Genomic DNA, 24104 nt, shown 5'->3' with positions numbered 1-24104 from the left:
CGCGGACAGGTGGAACCGGGGCCGCGAAGGGCCCTGGATGGGCCAGCCAAGGCCTCACGCTGAGGCTGGGGACAAACGGCAGCCGATGGAGGGTCTGCAGAACGGGGGCGACGCGCCGCGCTCCCTCTGGCTCCCCCTGCCCCTGCCCCAGTGGCCAAATGGATTTGGGGGGGGGGGGAGAGACCGGTGTAGACGGCCTTGCAGTCTCGAAGGGACTGAGGCGAGGGTGGAGGTGGCCAGGTCAGCCGCCTCAAGGCAAGGAAGGGGCCCTTTGACTGGGCTGAGTTGGTAAACACCTTTTTTGTGTGTGCAACAGCCTTAATTTGCTTCTCCAGTAATAAAGTTGGATCCAGGATAACCCCGAGGCTTTTAACTGGGTTGGCAAAGGTTGGTTGAATGCTATCAAAAGCGGGGAGAACAAATCGCCACTCTGCCATGAAGCTCTGTGGGTTTCTTGGTCCAGCTACTCTCACTCAGCCTAACCCACTTCACAGGGTTGTTGTCAGAATCAAGTGGTAGAGGTGACAATCACTTAGATCGTTCTGACTTCCTCGGAGGAAGGGCAGGATGAAAAATATTTTTGATTCCAAGCAAATACTTTTGAGGAAAGAATTGGCTTTAAAAAAGAGTAATCATAATATGGGCGGCAGATCATTTACTCAAACAGAAAACAGGAGAACAAACTGAAAATGACAGTATCCTTTTCAGAACCCCTTTCTGGTGCATTTCCCCCACTGAAAACGAGTCACTTCCTAATTGAATTTCCCCACCTTGAAAGAGAAAAGGATTAACGGGTTAAATGTGACCCAGCGCCGCCTAGAGGGGAACACCGGCGTCTCTATCACAAGCGGTTCTTCATGGTCACGAAATAAACCGGCGCCTCCGTCTTATTTTACTTGGAATTTTGTCCAACCAAGATAGAGGCTGTTCGGGATTTTGCTGAGCGAAGCCATTGTTTTAATGTGATTTCATTTGGCGAGTATCGTATTTAAAGTATTGAGCGCTTTTTCTATGGTGCTAATCTCCTAAGTACCGTCTTTTCCTGTGATTTTCCCATTTGAAAATGTTTGATGCAAACCTTTGCCCTGAAAACCCCTTTCCCTTGACATTTTGGTGTGACCAACAATGACGAGTGCTGATGACGTCCATGTTTCCTTTTGAGAGTAATCACTGAACAGCGAATATGCCTTAAAAGAGCCTTTGTTCGGCTTCGCCATCAGGCTTCTCACTATTTCCCTCTCTGAGCAGGCGCCGAAACATGCCTGGGACACACCGCTCCCACCCATTCCAGTTTCCGATGGTGTCACAAGCCACATATGCCTGGCAGGGCTTCACAAACTCTCACGAGACTTGTAAGTAGGTGTGCTGAGAACTTTGCAACAAACATATTTTCTAGGCAGACATTCCTCATCCAAACTCCCTCGTTTTCACATGTGGAGACCTCCTAGTGAGATTGCCTCTATGTTCCCTGGTAAAGTGCATCCTGCGCATGGCCTCAGCAGCACCTTTGCATCCCCACCATAGTAGCCAGGCCGTTGAACCTTATGGCTTCTTTTGTCCAAATTAAGTCCATCATCCCATTTCCCCGAGAACAGGCCCTGCTCTGTAAGGCCTCGTGTTGCCTGCCATTCATCTCCTTTTCCTTCCTGCACAGTTGGATGCATCCTTTAAACAATCAGTGTCAGATAAACTGCACTGCCTGCTTTTTGCATCTGTCCCTTTGGTGCTTTTGTATTCTGTAAAAGAAAAAAACAGTCTATAGAGTTGTTGTATATGCTGCATTTTCTTTCTACAATTGTCACTCCACTGGTTCCCCGTATTTCCTCCAGCCTACCAGCAGCAAGAACTGAAGCTGAAATACTGAAGGGGAAGTGCACCGCAGCTGTAAGTGAGCAGACCGTGTGAGACAGCAAAATATTTTTTGCTGTTTACATGGTGCACAAGGTAAGGAGAATGCCCTAACGTACAATGGCCATGAGGTTTTTGTGTCTGTATTGATATATAATAAGGGAAAACTGTAGCTAGGGGCCTGTGATTGAATGGTTCATTAATTTGGGTGACCAATGTGCCTGTGTGGTCAAATTACACCAAACGATCTCCCACAAGCTTCAAACTCAGTCACTAATGTAGGATGGGATCCCCATTTCACCCACAAGCAAGTCTGGAGAAACCCCTGGCTTAACAATTTGATGTTGATTCCCAACATTTTGACATTTCCCCCCATTTTGCCATTCCAGTGGCAAGAGTGCCTCATTAAAATATATTTTATTTTAAAAATGAATATTTTATATATAAAAAATAAAGTATATGTTCTGTGTTCAAAGCACCTATCTTGAGACAAGCACCTGAGACAGTAGCTGGACCTTCTGAACTGTGTTCACAAAGGCACAGACGGTAGCAGCCAGGTCCTTTTCATTCTATAAAGCTTATAAACAACTTATCAGGTATAATCAATGACCACTGATACAGCGTGGGAATTCAGAATTCCAGCTAGATTCACTGGATTTCTGACTCTAAGTCTCTCTTTTTTGCAAAGATTCAGACTGATGGGAGTGAGATGCTATTAACCATCTCCACTAGCCTTGCGCTTGCAGAAGAGGTATGTGTTCCATTACAGTAAGGCTGAATTTTACAAAGGCTCTTCCACTAGTGGGATGGACTTTTACGATTCAACCTTGAGACTGACCTGAAGGCCCCAGCTGGTACAGAATGTGGCAGCACGGTTCCTTACAGGGGCCTCGCACCGAGAACATATACAGCCAGTGCTTTGACAACTACACTGGCTCCAGCTGTAGTATCAGATCAGGTTTAAGGTGCTGGTTTTGATCTTTAAAGCCCTAAATGGTCTGAGACTCTTGTATCTTCAAGACCGCCTCTCCTGGTACTCCCCCCCCCCCAAAAAAAGGACTTTGTGTTCAGCTGATAAGAACGTGTTGGTGATCCCTAGTATGTGGCTGTCCTCAACAAGAGCCAGGGCTTTTTCGGCCCTAGTTCCAGCCTGGTGGAAGGCTCTGCCTGGTAACATCAGGGTCCTGTGGGACTTGAAAGACTTCCGCAGGGCCTGTAAGACAGACCTATTCTGCCAGGCTTATGGTTGAGGACAGCTGCAGGCGGTATTAATGCTGGCCTCCCCACTCCTCCCCCTCACTGTTATAACTGGCTTTATAGGGGAGCGATCTGCCATCTTGGCCCTGGCATTTATTATATGACAGTAGGCAATGTATCAATTGGTGCACCATCTGTGTTTAATGATTTATTAGACCGTACATTATTGTTGGTCTTGGCTGGGGAGGGTGGGTTAGAAATTTTAAAAATAAATAAATATAAATAAAACCTACAGTCCATAAGTAGCTTGTAGTTATGGTGAAATCTCCCCCCCCCCAGGATTAGTGCCTATGTTGGCAGCCCCCAATAATAATTTTTGGATTTGCACTCTGTACAGGACAGAGATTATGAGGAACTCTAAATTGACTAGCAGGAGGTTTTTACTGTACTCGGATGAATGTTGGATATGCCAATAAAGTTATCTGAACTGAACTGACTAGCAGGAGGGAGGTGGAGAAACAAGTGGGGAGGGGTCATCCCAGAACAAGCCAAAGCCACAGACACCGCGGATGACCCTGGCCGGAAAAGAGTGCTGGGCAACCAGCGTCACCCCTAATCTATAGAGCTCCAGGAGCCCAGAAGGCGGGCGGGACCGTTCCTGTAGACAGAACGTCCAACACCCATCTTGACTGCAAGAAGGAGCCATCCCAACATCACCAGGGAGTTAATCTTATATATTGAAACCAAAGTAATGGGTGGTTTCTAACTGCTTGCACCTCCAAGAATTATACGGTCTGTCTCTAGTTACAGTCTGTAGGGATATGTAAGAGGCAGGGATTAGAAGATTTGTGTTTTATTCATATGCCTTTAACTCGGTCTGCTGTTTTTACAGATGTGGTGTGTCCTTTAAATTTTCCTTTTAAACTTCATTTCAGTTTTAGTATGGCCTCTGCGAGCTCATGTGTCCTAGGAACAGAAAGGAGAGCAGGCAGTAGTTAGGTTAAACCCTAACTTCCCTAGAGTGCTTATCTAAGCATGTTGGTCTCCATGGGAGTGAGTGTCAAAGGAGAGAACGGTCCTTTATACATGGTTTTGACCTTTAAAACCTTACACGGTCTGGTGCTCTCATATCTTCAAGACTGCCTCTCCTGGTACTCCTCCCGAAGGACTTTGCATTCAGCTGATAAGAGTACCAGTACTCCCTATCGCTCCGGTCTGTCTTGGTTGTTCTTTGGAGTTATGCATGAGTTTTCCATCCATTAGAGATGACCTCACTGCCAGCCCTCACAAGGTCTGGCTCTTCCCATTCATCTGTTAACCCGACTCTTCCATCTTTCCTGAGCAAAGCTCAGGTGAAATCCCCACACAGAAGGGAAAGTGCAGGGCATGCAAACTTGGTTTTGCTCACAGCCAATTACAAAGTAGCATGTCCAGAGGTGGGGAATTAAATTCTTCCGGCTTCCTCTGAGCAGAAGAAAATCTTTTTAAAACCAAGGGTTGGATTTCTCCCCCCCTTTCAGATTGCTCCGTTTTTTATGTTGTTGTTCTTAAAATGCTTTTAATGTGGCAATTGCGTTTGGGGGGGATTTGCTCTCACAGTAAGCACTACAAGTAAGCCAATTACAAAGCAGCATTTAAAGGGGCAGGGTCTTGATTTGAGCTTGGAAAATGTGGGTCCAGTGAGCAATGAACCTCAGGAAAAACTCCCTTGCATAAACGACCATTGAGAGAGAGATATGCAAAAATGGAGCTAAGCCTTTAACTGGCAAAGCAGCAGAGGGGCTTGAGCTCCAACCCTCAAGCAGGACGAACCAAGAAAGATGGGGGGGGGGGGCTGAATAACTTCCCCCTCCCACACCAGTCAGAAGTGCTTGTGAGCTCTGTTTCCCCAGAGTAATACATAAGATAGAAGTGTAGAGATCCTGCAAGATCTCAGAAGTTTGATCATGGGATCATCTCATGGAAGAAAGGGATGAAGGCAGAGGCCATCCTTGATACATTTCCCCCCTCCCCCCCCCACACACTGATAGGCAGCATACTTGTAGAGAGAAGAAAATCTATTGCTTGTACACTCTGGAAGGCTGGCAGGTTGTGGAAAAAATGGAGGGTGACATAGGTAAAATGTATGAGAGATCTAAGATCTCTCTTCCTTTCCCATGAGTATTCACTCATGGCTCTTGCAACTGATTGTTGCAAACTGGGTGGGGTGGAATATTCCGCTGCATGCTAAAAATAGATTGGTGGGTGTCAAGTCAAGAAACACTAATAAAGCATCAAGCACAAAGACAGGTAGAGAGGTTCTCTTTTCCCACAGTGCTTTACAGAGATAAGCAATCAGAAGCGCTGGAATTAATGGGGTTTTGCTCCCTGGTTTGTATATTTCGGATTGTAGTCTTGGAAGAGTTACTCAAATGGTGTGTGTGGAAATCATTGGACTTTAATCCTCTTTCTCTTGAATGATTTGCAGATTGAATTTCATCTCATTTGAAGTCAGTGGAAATATACCCAGTAATTTCATTGGAAGCAAGAGAAACCCTTTCATGGCTTGCTGCTAGTGATTTTGGTGGGAACAGAACAGGCCAGGATTTATTTAAGGAGAAGGGTACTGATCACTTTTACAAGGGCCTTAAATTGACTTTTTGGGATGCTCACTGACGCCAGAAAGGCTGACACAGTGAACCAGAAGTGAATTTTAAAAGGCAAGATGTTTGAAACATCCTTCACAGAACAAATTAATAGAAAAGGGCTCTTTTTCAGATTTGTCTCCCCCGGCCAAGGAAAAAACCTTGTTTGTGGAGGTCTAGGCCAGTTTTGGAGTATTTAAGTGCCCATATTCCTCTCTAATCAAGTGTTGAGGACAGAGATGCTTTTAATTCTGTCTGGGAAAGTTTCCCCTCATTACCCTTGTGACAGAACAGGTATAGACAGCATTAGGGATGCTGGTTTAAACTCCAGCCCCCAAAGGAATGTTCTGCTCAGGAGAGAAAGGACTTCCACCGAGTATGCTGAGGTGTTAAACAAATCTGGCTATAGAGGAAGAGAAGGAACCCCAACCCTCCTCTCCCCCTTCCCACCCCCTCAATCCCTTTCCTTCTGATTCATCAGCTTCTGTCAGTTATCCCTTTCCCAGGGATACAAGGAGACTGGTGATTAAGGGGGCACACATTCTGAGCTCCTTTCCTGACAAAGGGCTTACAAGGTCCATTTGTTTAACCTTTTCACAACAGCTTGACCTTGTCAAGAAGAACAAATCATGTTCAAACCATGTCTGATGAGAGAGGAGGCAGGGGTGGGGGCAGGGGAGGGACAGAACATGTAGTTAAGACTCGGGCTCCTCGTGATGCAATCACCTCTCAAGGGATCTGCTTGTTGAATTTACCTTTATGAATCACCTAGAGCAGGGTGCCTAACCTTTTTGAGCCCATGATGGCACCTTTGGAATTCTGACACAGCATGGGGTGGGGGGGGGGGGCAGCCACAAAATGGCTGCCACAGGAGGCAAAGCCAGCCACAATAGAGCTCCCACAGGTTAGCTCCAGTCACACAGTGAAGATCCTTGTGGTGTGGTGGCAGCTGCTACTAAAGCAACATTTTTAAAAAATCTGCACACTCAATCAAATCTCCAATGACCAGTCAGAAGCCTTGCTGGGCAAAAGCCCGAGCTGGTCCCACCCACTGTATAAAAACACCTGGTGAGCAGCAGAAAAGGTGTCAGCGGGTGCCTAGGCCCCTGCGCTAGACCCCTGCAGAGTATGCAGTGGGAGGTTCTCATGAACAACGGTGCTCTTCCACAGCTCATCCTTACTTCAGTGAGGCCCTCTCCCACTGGACTGGACTTCATGTCTTTCCGGAACACGAACTACACTAATTGAGCTAGAACAGACCATTGAGCTCCTCCCAGGCACCAATCCATTGCAGAGAGCAAGGGGTCACAAACGGAGCAGAGAAAGAGGCTGTGTATCCAGAGACTGCACCCATGGGAGGGCACAGATGACTGCCTGCCATCCCAGCGAGAGAATGCGATGGCAGCCTTCAAATGCTGGAGCTTATATCTTTTACAACTACTGTAATTATTTATGATATTTCCAGCATTTACAATCACTTCTTATTTGAGAATGTTGTGCATAAAATGGCTTGTATGTATGCCTTGTTTGTCTGTTTCAATTTCTGCTTATTTTAATGCAGCTTGCTGACATACTCTGCCATTAAGCACGTGCACCAAACATTCCTCAAGGCCAAGCAGACTAAGGCAGGATTAAGACATGCTGAGGCCGTAAACCAGGGGCCCACAACATGGCACCCGTGATGGGCGGCCTGGAGTCTATCAACGGCTCTCCTGGGGCTCGCCAAGTGTTTTAGAAAGTAGGTGGGACCAGGTGGGTCTCAGTGGGGCTTCTGCCCAGCAGGCTTTCTGATTTGCCATTGGAGAGCTGATTGTCTGTGCAAATTAAAATAATGTTGTTTTGGTGGCAGCTGCCACCACAGGGTTGGTTTTGTTCTTTCTCATTCCTCTTTCCCAGGGTATTTTTAAAATGACCCCTGTTGTCCCCTTTACTTGGGCTTCTTCTGTCCGTCTGGCTCCGTCACCTGTGGCAACCATTTTATAGTTGGCTCTGCCTCCTGTGGCAATCATTTTGCCAGAAAGAAGTCTTGAAGACCCCTGCGCATTTTCCCAAGTGTTATTCTTATTGTAGTTAATAGGCACCCTCAAATGTGTAGCTCAGACTGACCCTGGAATTATAAGAATTACTCACACAGTTCCCCATAGGAACAGTGACTTATGAAGACCAGTGGGAGGGGGCATTGTTTTGGTTTTAATGGAAGATATTGTCTCATTGTCTTAATCAATAATGAACAATTTAATGTGAATCAGAACTGCTGAGGTAGTGAAGTTTTATCTTCTTTTTGGAAAATAAGCACAATACTGTAAATGATATATTCCGCTTCAGTATTTATTATGCAGATATACTGGAGATAAAATAAAATATCCAATATTCCATAGTTGAACACATTACTTGGAAGAAAATTTTCAGTTCATTTCAGTGGTGAGATCAGTTCTCTGCCTGAAAAAACGAGAGCTTCAGGCATGCATCTGAGCACACACAGAGTGCCTCTGAGTGACTGCATTTAGGATTAGAACAAAAGAAACCACCATAATATCTACAGGAAAAATACTGTGCCATCAGGTTGCAACCTACTCATAGAGGCTTTCAAGGAAAGCGAGAAGCTAAGGTGGTTTGCCACTGCCTTCCTTCTTGGTGGTCTCCCTTCCAAGTACTGACCCTTCTTAGCTCTCAAATGTTGGCCTTTTATGCATGGGTTGTTCCCATCACAGTAACACACACCCCAACTACTTCGGGGCTTCATTTTAATTATGTGTTTTCCTACCTTCAGAAGTCACCTCTCTCTCCCCCTCGCATTTCCCCCGTGTTTTCAGGATGTTTTACCCTGAGTTTAAAGTCTGCTTCAATCCCAAATCGAAAGCCAGTCCTGTGCATACTTGTCACTTTGGGTTTTTCTCCCCACACCCATTTTCGCTTCTCCCTCCCACGTGTCTGTCTCCCTCATCCAACCCCTCCCCTTGAAGTCATTTGTGAGTACACTAGTGAGAGAATAATGCTAGATAATATGCTGCCGCTATTATCTGGAGCTGTCAGGAACTGATGTGGAGATCTTTTGCCTGCAAAGCAGGCATTTTACCACTGAGGTATAGTTGATCCCCAAAAGAAGAAGAGTTGGTTTTTATATGCTGACTTTCTACCACTTAAGGAAGAATCAAACCGGCTTACAATCACCTTCCCCTCCCCTCCCCACAACAGGCACCCTGTGAGGAAGGTGGGGCTGAGAGAGCTCTAAGAGAGCTGTGACTAGCGCAAGGTCACCCAGCTGGCTTCATGTGGAGGAGCGGGGAATCGAACCCGGTTCATTAGAGTCCACAGTCCCCTTTCTACCACCAGCCAGGGGAATGCTTGAAGTTGAAACTACCCCCTGGCACAAAGCAAGGAATAATGCAAGGCCCTGCTCTCTGGGGCACACTGATCCTGGGCCTTCTTCTGTCTACAGTGGGCCAGCTTCAGTCTCTACCCATTGGAGGTTTATAATGTAAATGAGGCAGGGAAATGTAGACGTTTCCTTACCGGTTCTTCGCTGCACAAATGACTGGGGGACATCTGCAGGCACACGCAAGCAGGAAGTCTAACCACTGAGGAAGAATTTTTTACAAGTGGCAATCAGGGAATGGGGGCAGCTCTTCACTAGGGAGCTGTTTACATGGCCATGGACAAAAACAGTACAGTTGGGTAAACTGACCAAAAAGAAGATATGGAATCAGCAGGATGCAAAATGAAACTCCTAGGAGTGAACTGCAAAAGTGTGTTCACACAATCTTGAATTCAAACTATGTGAAACAGTCCTGTTTCCTGGAAGGCTCCTTCATATGGATACTCTTCTTGGATTTTCCTCTCTGTTTGTGTGTAGTTTATTCCTATGAGAACTTTCTCACCACCTGCTATAGAGAACAACTGGGGTTTTTTTCTCCAAAGAATGCTGCTTGAATTCATTATAGCATGGTTGAGTGACGACTTGTAATCATCCTAGATACATATCCGCCACATTGTTCGACCTGTTCACATGTGTGGCCATCATACGGGTACAACCACATGGGTGATGCTCCTAGCAGTCCGGGCAGAGGAAGCTTCACATATTCAGAGTCTCTTAAGCCTTCACATAGAATCATAGAGTTGGAAGGGACCACCAGGGTCATCTAGTCCAACCCCCTGCACAATACAGGAAACCCACAACCACCTCCCCACTACACACCCAGTGACCCCTACTCCATGCCCAGAAGATGGCCAAGGTGCCTTCCCTCTCATCATCTGCCCAAGGTCATAGAATCAGCATTGCTGACAGATGGCCATCTGTGTGTGTGTGTTAAGTGTCGTCAAGTCGCTTCCGACTCATGGTGACCCTATGAATGAAAGTCCTCCAGAATGTCCTATCTTTGACAGCCTTGCTCAGATCTTGCAAACTGAAGGCTGTGGCTTCCTTTATTGAGTCAATCCATCTCTTGTTGGATCTTTCTCTTTTCCTGCTGCCCTCAGCTTTTCCTAGCATGACTGTCTTTTCCAGTGACTCTTGTCGTCTCATCACGTGACCAAAATACGATAGCCTCAGTTTAGTCATTTTAGCTTCTAGGGTCAGTTCAGGCTTGATTTGATCTATAACCCACTGATTTGTTTTTTTGGCAGTCCACGGAATCCGTAACACTCTCCTCCAACACCACATTTCAAAGGAATCTATTTTCTTCCTATCAGCTTTCTTCACTGTCCATCTTTCACACCCATACATAGTAATAGGAAATATGATGGCATGAATTAATCTAGTCTTGGTGGCTAGTGACACATCCTTACACTTCAAAATATTTTCTAGCTCCTTCATGGCTACCCTTCCCAGTCTCAACCTCCTTCTGATTTCTTGGCTGCAGTCTCCCTTTTGGTTGATGATGGAACCAAGGAATAGAAACAATTTCAATTTCCTCACTGTCAATCTTAAATTTGTGTAATTCTCCTGTAGTCATTACTTTTGTCTTCTTGATGTTCAGCAGCAGTCCTATTTATATGTTCTGCATATAGATTGAAGAGATAGGGAGATAAAATACATCCTTGTCTGGCACCTTTGCCAATTGGAAACCATTCCATTTCTCCATATTCCGTTCTAACTGTGGCCCCTTGTCCAGAGTACAGGTTGCACATCAAAACGATCAGATGTAGTGGCACACCCATTTCCTTTAAAACCAGCCATAGCTTTTCATGATCCACACAGTCAAAAGCTTTGCTGTAATCTATGAAACACAAGCTGATTTTCTTCTGAAATTCTCTCGTATGCTCCAGTAACCAGCGTATATTTGCAATATGATCTCTAGTGCCTTTTTCTTTTCTGAAACCAGCTTGAACATCAGGCATTTCTAGTTCCATATATGGTAACAGCCTTTGCTGTAAGATTTTGAGCATCACTTTATTTGCATGAGAAATTAATGCGATGGTCCGATAGTTGCTGCAATCTTTGATGTCTCCTTTCTTGGGAATTGAAATGTAAATAGATCGTTTCCAGTCTGAGGACCATTGTTTTGTTTTCCATATCTGTTGGCATAGTCTTGTCAAGATTTTGATGGACTCCGTTTCTGTGGCTTGGAATAGCTCTATTGATATCCCATCTGCTCCTGGTGATTTGTTTCTCCCGATTGCTCTCAATGCAGCTTTCACTTCACTTTCTAAAATGGTAGGTTCTTCTTCAAAAGATTTTTCTTGGAAAGAATCTTTTATCCTTTCATCTCTTCTGTATAGTTCTTCAGTGTATTGTTCCCACCTTTTCTTTATTTTGTCCTGTTCAGTTAATGTATTTCCATGCTGATCTTTCAGCATGCCTAACCATGCTTTAAATTTCCCTTTGATTTCTTGGATCTTGTGGAACAGATCTGTTGTTCTTCCTTTTTTGTTGTTCTCTTCTATTTCTTTACACTGGTTATTATAATAGGTCTCTTTGTCTCTACGTGCGAGTCGCTGGAACGTTGCACTTAGACTTTTGATTTTATTTCTGTCACCTTCTACTTTTGCTTCTCGTCTACCTTTGGCAATTTTAAGAGTTTCCTCAGACATCCATTGAGGTTTTTCTTTTCTTTTGGCTACAGGAATAGTCTTTGCACATTCTTCCTTGATAGTATCTCTAGTTTCCACCCATAGTTCTTCAGGTTTACACTCACTTGAACTCAGTAATGCAAATCTGTTCCTTACATGGTCTTTAAACTCTTCCGGAATATTGCTTAGATTGTATTTTGGTGCTATGAATGTTTTGGTGTTTTTCTTAAGTTTTATCTTGATTTTTGATATTAACAATTCATGATCTGTACCGCAGTTGGCTCCTGGTCTTGTTTTGGCCGAGAGAATAGAACTTCTCCATCTTCTGCTTCCAATTATATAATCTATAAAAAGGTGTGCATCCAGAAGGGGGTATGGCCATCTAGCCTCTGCTTAAAAGCCTCCAGGGAAGGAGAGCTCACCACCTCCCGAGGAAGCTTGTTCCACTGAGGAACCATTCTAATGGTTAGAAAATTCTTCCTAATGTCTACATGGAAACTCTTGTGATTAAATTTCAACCCACTGGTTCTGGTCCGACCTTCTGGGGCAACAGAAAACAACTCAGCACCACCGTCTCTATGACAGCCCTTCAAGTACATGTCATACTATTCTGAAGACGATGGCTCCTCTACGCTGGAACAGATATGATTATCAGCATCTGGTTCCTTCTGTGTCCTCAGTAAGGATTCTTCATGCTATTATATGGAATGTAGTTTTTTGGTGCTTCTCTGCCCCGGTCAGAGTGGGATTTGTTTTTAGTGCTGGTATCTAGTTCCTGCCAGTTGTGACTGATAGAAATGAAATATGACATACTAGCGGTGAGCTTTGAAAGCATCCAAAAGAGGTCAGCCTGTGTCAACAGATACTGGGGTATTGTTTCACTTTTAAACAAAGAGGCAAGAGAGCATAGGCTTAGAAGGGATAGTTGCTGATGGGTGTTACCTCATGCCAGATTATTACTTTGGTAACAATCAAACTCAGACATTCCTTTCTAGCACCCTGTTTTCTTCCTCTGAACCGCTCCTAGTTTTTGGCAGTTTCCCACCTCTCATCAGTATTATGTGTTCCAAGACTGGAGCTGTCTAGGCTCAGGGTGGGCCAGCAACAACCTGGCCTAGAGCGATCAGTCCAATTTCCAGTCCATCCCATTCCTGACACGTTTTGAAGGGCTTTATGAAGGAGGGTTGTGAGCGAGACCCCAGCCTCATCTGGGAAAGTGCTATACCTGGACCGGCTGGATCTAGCTTGGGCAACCCATGAATGAATGATCTCATTGTCGAGAGAGGATGCACCCATTAAGAGTGCTTCTCGGGGGAGGATGGCTGAGAGGAAAGTGATGTGAGACAGAGCTAGGGAATTTCAGGTACACACATGATGGGACCCACAAATATTCTCAAGCAAGCACTGCTTCTCTGCTGTAGGAAGCCATGACATGTTATTTAGATCTTTATTTAGACATTTGTGCCATACTTTTCATCCCAGTGTGGCCCCAAACTGGCTTAAGCATCATTCTCTGCACCTCCATTTTATTCTCACAACAACCTTGTGAAGTAGGTTGGGCTGAGAAAGAGTGACTGGCCCAAGGTCACCCAGTGAGCTTCCTTGGCAGAGTGGGGTTCTGAACTTGGGCCTTGCAGATACTATAGTTCAGCATGCTGACCACTGGACAGCTCTGACTCCATCCAATAAGGATGACCAGAGTCTGAAGTCGCTCAGTGATAAGGCCAAGGTGCTTAGAGATGCTTTGTTATACAATTATATCTCGCACATATATTACACACTTCATATCTGTGGGTGTTTTTTTTTCAAGGAATGCCAAAAGTAGAAATTGTCAGAAAGACTTTCTAAAATCGAAGGGAATGTTTTCCAACCCGGGTTTTTATCCTTTCCTTTATAAATAATAAGCTCCTTTGATTGGAAGTCTTCAGCCGTACACACGGGTTTTTATCAACATCTCCAGCTTTTTACTCTGCACCTCTTCAGCTCCGCAGCTGTCCGTGGACGAGCCCCTGAAGGGGGAGCCAGAGAGTGCCCACCACAACCCGATCAGCTTGGTCAATCCTCCTGTTCTCCCAGAGATGGGCGCAGAAGCCAGTCTTCCCTCTAATGGTGTTTTCAAAGATGATCTAATCAGTTCCTTTGCAGCTCTTCCAGCTTCAAAAAGAACAAGGACCTACAGCCAAAGCTCAATCTGCCTTTCATTACTCCAAGAGAAAGCAGTCCAAGAATTAGGTTGTTAAAGTTAATTTAGTTTTTAAAATGCACAAGCCTAGTCCACGCTATCAAGGCCCTGTGGCTTTAGGGGAGAGCTGTGAGTCAGTGCTGGATTTACGTATAAGCTAAACAAGCTACAGCTTAGGGCCCCACTCTCTTGGGGCCCCCCAAAAAATTTAAAGGAAAAAAAACCCTGAATGTACATTTCCAAAATATAAGATAAAAAACAAATAAAATAAAACCTACATATAGCAACAGTGTTTTGTGTTGTGAAGGCGCCTATGAAGTAAGTAATGGGCCCCACCTGCTAGCCTGCTCCCTAAAATATCACTGGTTTGCTCATTTCTATATATAGGGTGCCTACATTCTGCATTGATTGGTTGCATGGCAACATGTAGCATGCAGCTGCAGACTGCAGTGCAGCACAGTTGAATGTAGGTCAAGCTGTTGTACCTGTTATCTAATATTAAAGAGTGCTTGTAGACTGATGATCAGGCAGCATAGACTAAGGGTATGAGTCTTATGCCTACTGATTGATTTCATGTAATACATAGTTTATTTTGATCCCATTATAAAATTACTTTAGAAAAATATTCATCTTTATTATGTAGTAGTAGGCCTATATTATTATTTACTAGTACAGTTCCCTATTATCCCAACTTGCTACTATAACACTATATATAAATATTATAATTATATTAAATATTTTTCTTACCGTTTCTAAAATGTCAACCAGAAGTTACAAAAGTGGAGCTCAAAAGAGGAAGGAGAAGCAGAAAGCTGAAGAAGAGCTTAGCAAATTGCCAAAATTAGATAGCTTCTTTACAAGGACAGATAAGGGGCCTGATGAACCCAAAGCCTATACCACAGCGAGTCAGTCATGTGATATTCGTCCCATTCCTGATACAGAACCTGGTACATCTAGTTCTATAGAACCTGCTTCAATGACCGAAGCAAGAAATATTCAGATTGACCAACCAGAGAGTAGTACAAGCACAGAGGATTCAACATCAAAACACTAACAGAATGATGTTGGGCTATGGGGTGATTTAAGCAAAGATGACATTGTATACTGGGTAGAAAAAGGTCCGTCAGAGTGTCAGCACTCAGATGGTTCATTTGAAAAGTCAAAGAGATATTTTGCAAACCAAGACAGATACTGTAGCTGGCAGTAGAAAATTCAAATGCTGAGATTTTGTGCAATTCTGCAATCTTGGATTTCTAACTATGGAAAGGATATGTTTAATATACTGTCATAATTATATTGATAAACAAAAAATTCAATAGCTGGCTCAGACCTAGCTAATTTTCCCTTTCTACCTTTCTTTTCTTCAACAAACCAGCCCAAGAGACAGGACTGGTAATGGCTGTTAAGTAATGATAATGGCTGTTAAGTCCGAATGAAATACATTTTGCTCAGTGAGTCATAAACACTACTTGTTTTTGCTCCACTGTTTTCTGTTCAATTTGCCTTATAAATGAGTAAAATACAAAAGTGTCAGATTCTTGATATAGGCCTCTGTGTGGACTGATAAGTTAAATCCTCACTGGAGGTCAGACCTATTCAGGTGGTTCCTTCTGCTGATACGCAAACCTGCTGGCTTTGCTCCAAACAGCTATTCCGTTTAGAAACAAGTTATAAACACTATTGGGGGGGGGGGCCTGGAATGCACTGAGAATGCTGATTTGGAAAATATATGGAGGTTAGTCCCTTTAGTTCAATGCAAACAGGTTAAGAAAGTTATTTGATCACAAAAGGATGTTGGTATAACAATCGTAAACAGCATAATTTGCAGGCTAAGCCTGTTGGGATATGAGTCCCATTTTGTTCAGTGGGATTTGTTTCCACGTAAGTGTGCATCAGATTGTAGGCTGAGAATCTACTAATCAAAGAAACATTTTACAAGCCAAACAATATCTAATGCTTCAGAAAGGTTGTCAGATCCCCCAACATGTAATTTAGTTACAAAAAGCATCTGCCAGGTAGGGAAATATTGATCAGAGCACTGTTGCTGGGGAAGAGGGAGTAACTGTCCTCCTCTGCCCTGTCACTCTGATCAAAAATACTTTCCCCCACCTCACCCCCCACCAATTCTTCAAGCCCTGCCCCAGTAAGGAAAAAATGCAAATACCAGGGAGACATACCTTGGATCAGGCTTTTCCTCTTGAAAGTTAGTTCTTGTGAATTTAACTCAACCAAATATGCTTTCCAGCAAGATCGTCAACATGGCAGAGCCTGCTTTCCTGTGAGTTGGAGATGACATGGCTTAGGCTATGGAACCAAGAAGTATCTGGAAGGAACTTTAAACCCTGCCTGGAGAAACATCTGGCTCCAGCCTCTGTCAGCACACAGGCTTCTTTTCTTGTGTACCCTAGACAAGTGTGAACTTCTAACTTGGACTCAGGACACTCACCTGGAACTGCAACCAGTTTGGGGGAATTATGCTCAGTGTTGGGTGAAAACCTCTTCCCACTTCCACAGCCTGGCTAGCTCGGTACACTGACACACTTGTCAATTTAGGGGAGCAGACTGAGTGTGCAAGCAAGCTCAAAGTGCCTCTAATAGGCTACCAGTAACCACAAAATAACCAGATCTTTTCCAAAGCAAGGTTTAGTATTTATTGAGGGGAAAGGTACCCAAGCATGAAAACGGGGGAACTGTCGTGTTCAGCATGACAGGTGTGTGAGAAGTTAAATGAGAGGAGAGAAAGAGAAAGGAAGCCATGCCACTGGCTGCCTGAGAATTCTGTGCAACGAACGGCCATAAGGAGGAGGGGGAGAGACAGAGATGGATTTAGAGAAGGAGGAAAGGAGAGTATTTAAGAATGAACAGTCTAAGTCCAGCAAGAGTGAAGGGGTTTATTTATCCTCAGTCTGTTAAACTGGGTAAAGTATGTTGTCTGTTCAATGATCCAGACTAGGGATCATTAAGCAGGGCTTCCAAAGGTCTCAGGAAATAATAAAAAGGATGAGGCCGTAGAGGGACATTCCTGCGGGGCCAGGTCCCAAAGAAAGGAAAGTGGAGCTAGCAGCCTCTGTTCAAACAGAGAGGACAAGATCAGCACCCTTTGACTGGCAGAGCAGCAATAGTTGTAGGAGCCAGTGCAAGAGAATGCCCAAGAAATAATGGTAGAATCTAGGAATTTGGTGTGAGTCCAAGTTGAACCTCTATGGAGTTGAGGCGGACACATCTTGGAAGGGGGTGCTTGCTAACACCAGTGCAGAAATATGTTCATTGTTCTCTTTTGCAATTTTTGCTTTCCACTTTTTAAACACCACGTAAATTCCTGATTTCCTTTTTATAACAAATAGTTTTTGTGGAGAAGTGTGTTTTACTTTGAACTTTGCACAGTACGAAACCTAACTTTTGGCTTTAAAAGATTTCTCTCTCTCGCCTAGTGGAGAACAAGCAGGAGGTGGTATGTCAGATCAATCACTCCCTGGCCTCCTCCAGTTATGCTTTAGTAATGCTAATGGCCTCCCTGGCCAGAGATGATGAGATGGTCAGCTGGACACCTCCAGCTGAAAACTGACACCAAGCATCGAAGAAAGATTTTTTTAAAAAATTATTAATTAGTGAAAAAGAAAAAAGAAAGAAAAGTGATATTTAAACAATAAACAATAAAAAAGAAATTACAACCAAAATACAGAAAAAAGAGAAATAGAAAGAAAAAATAATTGTTGTTTCTTTTTGATACATTATTTTGATTACATTATTAAAACATACATTGAAACAACAAAAACATACACACAGAAAATAACAACAACAACAACAATAATACATCTTAAAGATTAATCGAACCCTTCCCCCCCCTGTGATTGTGTGCCCACCCCCCTCCCCCATTGTGACTTCCGGAGAAGTATCCCTTAGCTTTGTATTATCCATTATATGTTTTATTTCCCATCTTCATAACAGTTCATTTACAACTTTTTCACAATCCTTGTAAAGTCAATCTTTGCTGAGTTAGTCCAGTGTACAAAGGCCTTTTGCCAATCTTTTTTAAAGTCTTCTACATCCTTTCCATGTAGACTATTGGTTAGTTTGGCCATTTGTACAAAATAGAAAAGTTTGTCTCTCCATTCCTTTAAAAGGAGCTTAGTTTCCCCCTTCCAGGTTTTAGCTATAATTATTCTCGCAGCCGCGAAACTATAGTGGCAGATTACCTTATCCACCTTCACCATTCTTGTTGGGAGCAGGCCTAGTAGGCAAGCTTCCGGTACCAGTTTAATATTTCCATAAATGAAATTGTTAGTTTCTCTTATAACCTTTTCCCAAAATTTTCTGACTACATAACCACCATGCATGGAAAAAAGTACCTTTTTTTCCTCTACACCTCCAACATTTATCAGAAATAGATTTATCTATTTTGAATAGTAATTCTGGAGTTATATACCATCTATAGAACATCTTATACATGTTTTCTCTTATACTGCTAGCAACTGTAAATTTAAATTGTTTTTTCCAGAGTCTTTCCCAGTCTTCCAGAAGAATATTATGTCCTAAATCTTTTGCCCATGCAATCATGACCTTTTTCACTCTTTCTTGTTCTAAATTATATTCCAATATCAACGTCAAAGTACATTTATTTTGGCATTGCGCCAATAAAGATTAAGAACATAACAGCAATGTTACCATGGGTAAATTGATATTATTTAAAAGTTATGTCATATTAAATTGAAAGAGTATATATAATTAAAATAATTTACAGTTAGGTAAAAATAAACATTTTGACACATATTTAAAAAACAAAAACAAACCCTCTCTCTTCTTCATTTTCTGTAATTTCTTTGGATTTTATCGTAACAGATTTTGACGAAATTTATAGATTGCTGCACAGAATTTGGCGACCTCACTAATTTGGTGGGGATTTTCCTCCGAGAGGAGCTTCCTAACCTGAAATTTATCAGGATATCCTGTGTGTGTAATATTCCAATATCAATTTATATATTTTGGATATCATACCTTTATTTTCTGATTCTATTATTACCTCAAAAGTTGATTTCTTTTTTGTGAACCCTAGCCTTTGATCTTTTTGGAATATATAATTTAATTGGAAATATTTAAACCAATCTACCATACCCAGTTCTTCCCTATCCTTTAATTTCCATTTTCCATTTTCAAACTTTACATATTCTCTATAGTTCTTACAATGAGGGTCCATATTTGGCCCTCTTCTTAAAAAAGCTTCCAGGGGTCTAAGCCATCCTGGAGTTTGGGTTCAAAGCCCTTCTTGTATCTTTTCCAAACTTGTAGTAAACTGGCTCTTATGATGTGATGATTAAAATCTTTATTCACCCTATCTTTATCATACCATATATATGCATGCCAACCAAATCTAATGTTATATCCTTCTAAATCTAGTAATCTAGGGTTTTCTAATGTTATCCATTGTCTTAGCCACGCTAGACAAGACGCTTCAAAGTATGAACTTAAATCGGGGAGTGCCAGCCCCCCTCTTTCTTTAACATCTATAAGATTTTTATAAGAAATCCTACGCCTGCCTTTACCCCATATAAAGTTCACCAACACCTTTTTCCATTGTTGAAAAATCTTAGTTCCTTTCAAGATTGGCAAATTCTGAAATAAAAACAACATCTTTGGAAGAACCATCATCTTTATTATAGCAATCCTACCTAGCCATGTTATTGGTAGTTTTTCCCAACTTATTAAATCTTTCTTAATCTGATCCCATATTTTCACATAATATTGAAGAAAGATTTTGGAGGCTTAAGATGCTAGAAGATCTCTTCCTGGAGATTTCAGGAAAGGCTTCCTTGACCCACAGGGGTGTGGGCAAACAGATAATAAAACCTCTTGCCACAAAGGGGAAGGTCTCTTTGGCTGATTCTATGCAGGAAAAAGGGTCTCTCGCCCCCACGCTCCTGCTGAAGGCTACTGTTACCATGTGGAGAGCTCCAAGGTAAAGGGATGTTTTTCAAATTTAAATCAAATATAATTCAGTATCAAAATGCAGATAGCAAACATTTGATAAGTAATTGCAGAGTCAGAGAAAATCCAAAGAATATGACATCAACATTTGCAGAGGACAGCTTTTAGGGCAAATTTGTTTCAGCTCTCACTGAAATTGGAGAGGGGCCATGGCTCAGTGGTAGAGCATCTGCTTGGCATGCAGAAAGTCCCTGGTTCAAACCCTGGCATCTCTAGTTAAAGGGACTAGGCAGATATGTGATGTGGAAGACCTCTTGCCTAAGACCCTGGAGAGCCGCTGCCCGTCTGAGGAGACAATACTGACTTTGATGGACCAAGGGTCTGATTCAGTAGAAGGTAGCTTCATGTGCACATCTTTCTTTTTTACTTAAAGGGGGTAGAGTATCTTACCGCCAATAAAAATGTCACTGAGCATTTACATTGCACCTTCTGAAATACAGAATAGCTGCAGGGACATCTCCTGTTTCTTAAAGTCCAGCATCCATTCCTTCCATTTTTCACTTTATCTGCAGTGAAATGAATTAGAAGTGTCAGTTTGAAATACTTGGCAAGCTGATATAAATTGGAACTGTCTTCAGTGAGAAATACTTTGAAATGAGAAAGAGGCCAAAGGCCACAGAAAGTGTAAAAGAGCATTGAGAGGAATGGTAAGAAGGAGCAGCCATTATTCGCTCAATAAATGCCCATTTGTTTCTCATAGTGCCTAAGTCATTTGGTTTCCCTCTTTTGTGGGCAGATTACATTTCCCCAGCATTCAACCCTCTGCATTTTGTACCTGGGTTCATTCAGATACTGCCATTGTGGCTTCTACGGTCCAGTGTTTACTCAAATGCAAGGCTAGGTTCCCCCTCTCAAGTCTGCCATCAAAGAAAGAGTTCATCTTATATTTGTATAAATGTTGCAGTTATGTCCAATTCTTTTTTTAAAAAATTTTTTCTATGGGAAGGCCATTTGACATTCAGGGTCATCTTCCTTCTGAGTAAATATGGTCTGCCAGGAGGCTGAATGCTCCTTCGATGCTTCCTCTCATTCAGTTTCCCTATTTTAAAAGAACACAGAAATGACCTTATTTTTTTTCAGCATCAGCATCTGACCTGCTGGGGCCTCATCCATGAAAACGTGCGCCACAAGTTCCATCTTTAAGGTGTCATAAAGCGTTTGTTGTTTTCTTTCACGTTATTTTATGCATAATAAAAATAAGATCAAAAGTATTTTGATTTGCTTATGGCTCTTTTCGTGCTTTTCCTGCGTGATTTTTAAAAAGCAAAACAAATAAAATGCAGCATTAAGCTGGCGGAAGAATCCAGCCAAAGGTAAAGGCCACATTCAAATGCAGACTTAGGTGTGCTGAGTGAAGCTCATTCATTTCACTGGATTTAAGTTGATCTAACCCTGGGCTGGACCCGTGGGATCCAGTGGAGAGTTGAGGATGTGTTGAGATCAGCAGGACATAGAAATACTTAACTCTTTGACTAGACAGCACCCGTAACTGCCGCTCAGTAAATCAGTCTTGTTACAATTCAGAATCATTATCTATGGAAACCTTTGTGGTTTTCGGGGGGGGGGGATGAAACACCAACTAAATGAGGTGAATTCCCACAAAAAGGGCCATTTTCTCTCTGATGTGAAACAACAGCAGAAATCTGACAAACCCATTAACAAGACGGCAGAGATCAAACATGTCAGTGTGTTGGCAGAGCTTGCAAATTCCTCAGAATGCCCAAGGCAGAGAAGGAAAACAGGGAGCAAGAAAAAACACCAAAGGAAAAGGTGATGAACTAAGACAACACACGCATTTCTGAGTTCTTGTGCTGCTAAGTAGTTCAGAAGCCTGAGGGATTGTAGCTGAACAAGTCCACATGTAGGGGAAACGTCTTTTGTTTAAAAAATGCTTCCGATCCTATAAATAATTCAGTGGTATAGGTGATATGCAGAAGCCATTTTCTGGCATCCTAACATTAAACATGTCTAACATAATGTATCCCCCCCCTCCATTCTATTCCATTGCGAGTGTGTGCTACATTACAAATTTAACATACAACCAGTTTTTCTTTTTTAAATTAATCTACTAACCCAGTAAACTGGAAAATGTGCACCTTTCCCCTGTGCCAGTGCACAGCGCCCTGCACCCACAGGAGGACTCCTGGACCCCGTGGACAGGTTTTCCAGTCTTTGTTTATTGAGAATATTCCTATTCCGCTGCTTCAGAGTCCTTCAGAGTGTGAAGATATTCTGCTGGGAATCGCTGCCGCCCTCCTCTTCGGGCCTCCTACAGTTACTCACGGGAAGCTGAGTTCTGCTGATGGTGCGGAAGTGGGCCTGGGGGCTCTCCCAGGGTCAAGCAGAGGAGGCCCAGGGGCAGAACCCTTTTCACATCATTTGGCCAGTTTGAAATTACTGGCATTGCTTTCCCAAACTTACTGTTTTGTTTTGTTTTTAACTAAATGAGAGTGGCAAGAACAACCCTTTTTTTTAGCACCACATTTCTTTATTTCCTGCACAGAATTGTGCCAAGAGGTGCTTAACCCCTCCCCCCACCCCCTGTGACCTACAGCAGCTGGGCTTCAGCTGAATGCTTTCCAGCACCGAGGGAGCCTCCTCCCCATGCCCCCCCCCCTGTACAGCCCCAAAGCAGCTGGCTTAGGCAAGCTCCCTTCCTCAGTAGGTGCCCAGAGGTGCTAGTCGCAGTTCTCTCCGAACTCTCTCAGCCTCACCGACCTCCCAAGGTGCCTGTTGTGGGGAGGGGGCCAGGGAGGAATTTGTAAGCGCTTTGAGATTCCTTAAAGGTAGAGAAAGGGTGTAAAAAACAGCTCTCCTCCTCCTCCTGTTTCTCAGTCCCTTGTCAAACCGGGACCCTTCCGGAAGCCACCTTGACCCTGAACTCCCGGCCTCTCCTGGGACCCTCCCACCCGCCTCCCTCGAGGCCCAGAGCTGCCAGCAGGCTGCAGGTGAACGGGGGGGGGGGGCGGCAGGCATGCGACGGCGCCCCCTCCCCGGCAGTGCGTGCCCCCCTTGGTCGGCCCTCTGGCCCAGCGACGGCCAGCCCGCCCCGCCCGAGGCTTTCGGCCGCCCGGCTGCGCTCCCGGAGGGAGAGAAGCGCGCGATGCCCGTCGGGGGCCGCTCTCCTGCGCTCCTTCCCCGGCGGCTCTGCTCGGCTCTTCGGCCTCTCCCCGGAGCTCCTCTGGCGGCCGCAGCCCGGGGACCCCTTCGGACGCCCCGGAGACTTCCCGGGCCATCCCGTCGCCTGCTGTGCCGCAGCCCTGGCGGGGGAGCCATCCGAGGCTCCCCCCCCCCCAGGAGAAGGCCCCCATCCGAGGGCCGCCAAGCCGCGCAGGCGTCCGCTTGCTGGTGCTGCCGTGCCTGACCCGGGCGGGAGGGTCTCTGCCCCGAGGGCCACCGGGGCCGGGCGGACCCCCGTGCTTGCTTGCTTGCCCGCCCCCCGGCCTGCTCTCCCAGCGAGGGCCCCCCAGGGGGCGAGGGGGCCTCCCTCGAGGGGGCGCGGCCGGCGGCGGCCGGAGGGAGTGGCCCGGGGGGAGAGGGGGGAGCGGCCTGCCCTCGGGCCCCGCCGCCCGCCGCCCCCTTTCCTGCAGCGGGCTGCCTGGGGGCCCGAGGGGAAGGGGTCGGAGGGGCTCTCTGGGCCGGGAGGCTGGGGCCAGGGCCTCCCCTGCTTCTCACGCCCCCCCCCCGGAGTGGCAGCGGGGCAGGCCAGCGGCCCCCGCTGCCCCCCACGGGCTCCTGGGCCGACTTGGGGGGGGGACGGGCTCGGAGGTCCCTCTGCCCGTCCCGCTGTCGTCGAGCGCGGGTCGGCTCGGCGATCCTGTGCCTCTGGAGGGGCGGGTGCGCGCCAGAGAGCTCCGCAGTCCCCAAGCCGAGGAGGGCGCAGGGCCCCGGAAAAGGCCAGCGGGCCCCCGGCTACTTTCTGCGGCCGGCCAGGACTGGGAGCCCAGCCCAGAAGGCTACCCCTCGCCCTTGGGCCCCAGCCGCCGTTTAGTGGCTACTTCGAGGACGTTTCAGAGTGGATGGTTTTCTTCGGCCATCTTTCCCCGGGAAAACCAACCACTTGGGCGGCTGTAGGCAGGAGGGTCGGCGAACCCGCCCCGTCGGCTCAGCCTTTCCCCGCCGGCCTTTGGCGGCGCTCCCCGGGGGGGCCGGGTCGCGCCCGCGCCGGCTGGTCCTGGGGGGCCCCCGGACTCTCCTTCGCCGGCCGCTACGAACTGGCCTCGGGAGAGCCGTCCAGGAGCGCCTCCGAAGAGGGGGTCTAG

The 24104-nt window shown here is 45.1% G+C and overlaps 1 protein-coding gene across 1 annotated transcript in view; it reads left to right on the top strand.

The window, feature by feature from the left end:
• LOC130482422 (collagen alpha-1(I) chain-like) overlaps positions 1 to 24104 on the top strand; it is a 27283-nt gene extending 3179 nt beyond the window's left edge. Inside the window, exons 5-8 of the mRNA XM_056855127.1 lie at positions 13662 to 13787; positions 17292 to 17395; positions 21955 to 22147; positions 22678 to 24104. Of these exons, the coding sequence (XP_056711105.1) occupies positions 13662 to 13787; positions 17292 to 17395; positions 21955 to 22147; positions 22678 to 24104 (1850 nt within the window). The remainder of the gene's footprint in view (positions 1 to 13661; positions 13788 to 17291; positions 17396 to 21954; positions 22148 to 22677) is intronic.

The sequence above is a fragment of the Euleptes europaea genome, chromosome 9 (genome assembly GCF_029931775.1).
Source record: "Euleptes europaea isolate rEulEur1 chromosome 9, rEulEur1.hap1, whole genome shotgun sequence".
NCBI lineage: Eukaryota > Metazoa > Chordata > Lepidosauria > Squamata > Sphaerodactylidae > Euleptes > Euleptes europaea.
This window is presented reverse-complemented; position numbering and strand designations above follow the sequence as displayed.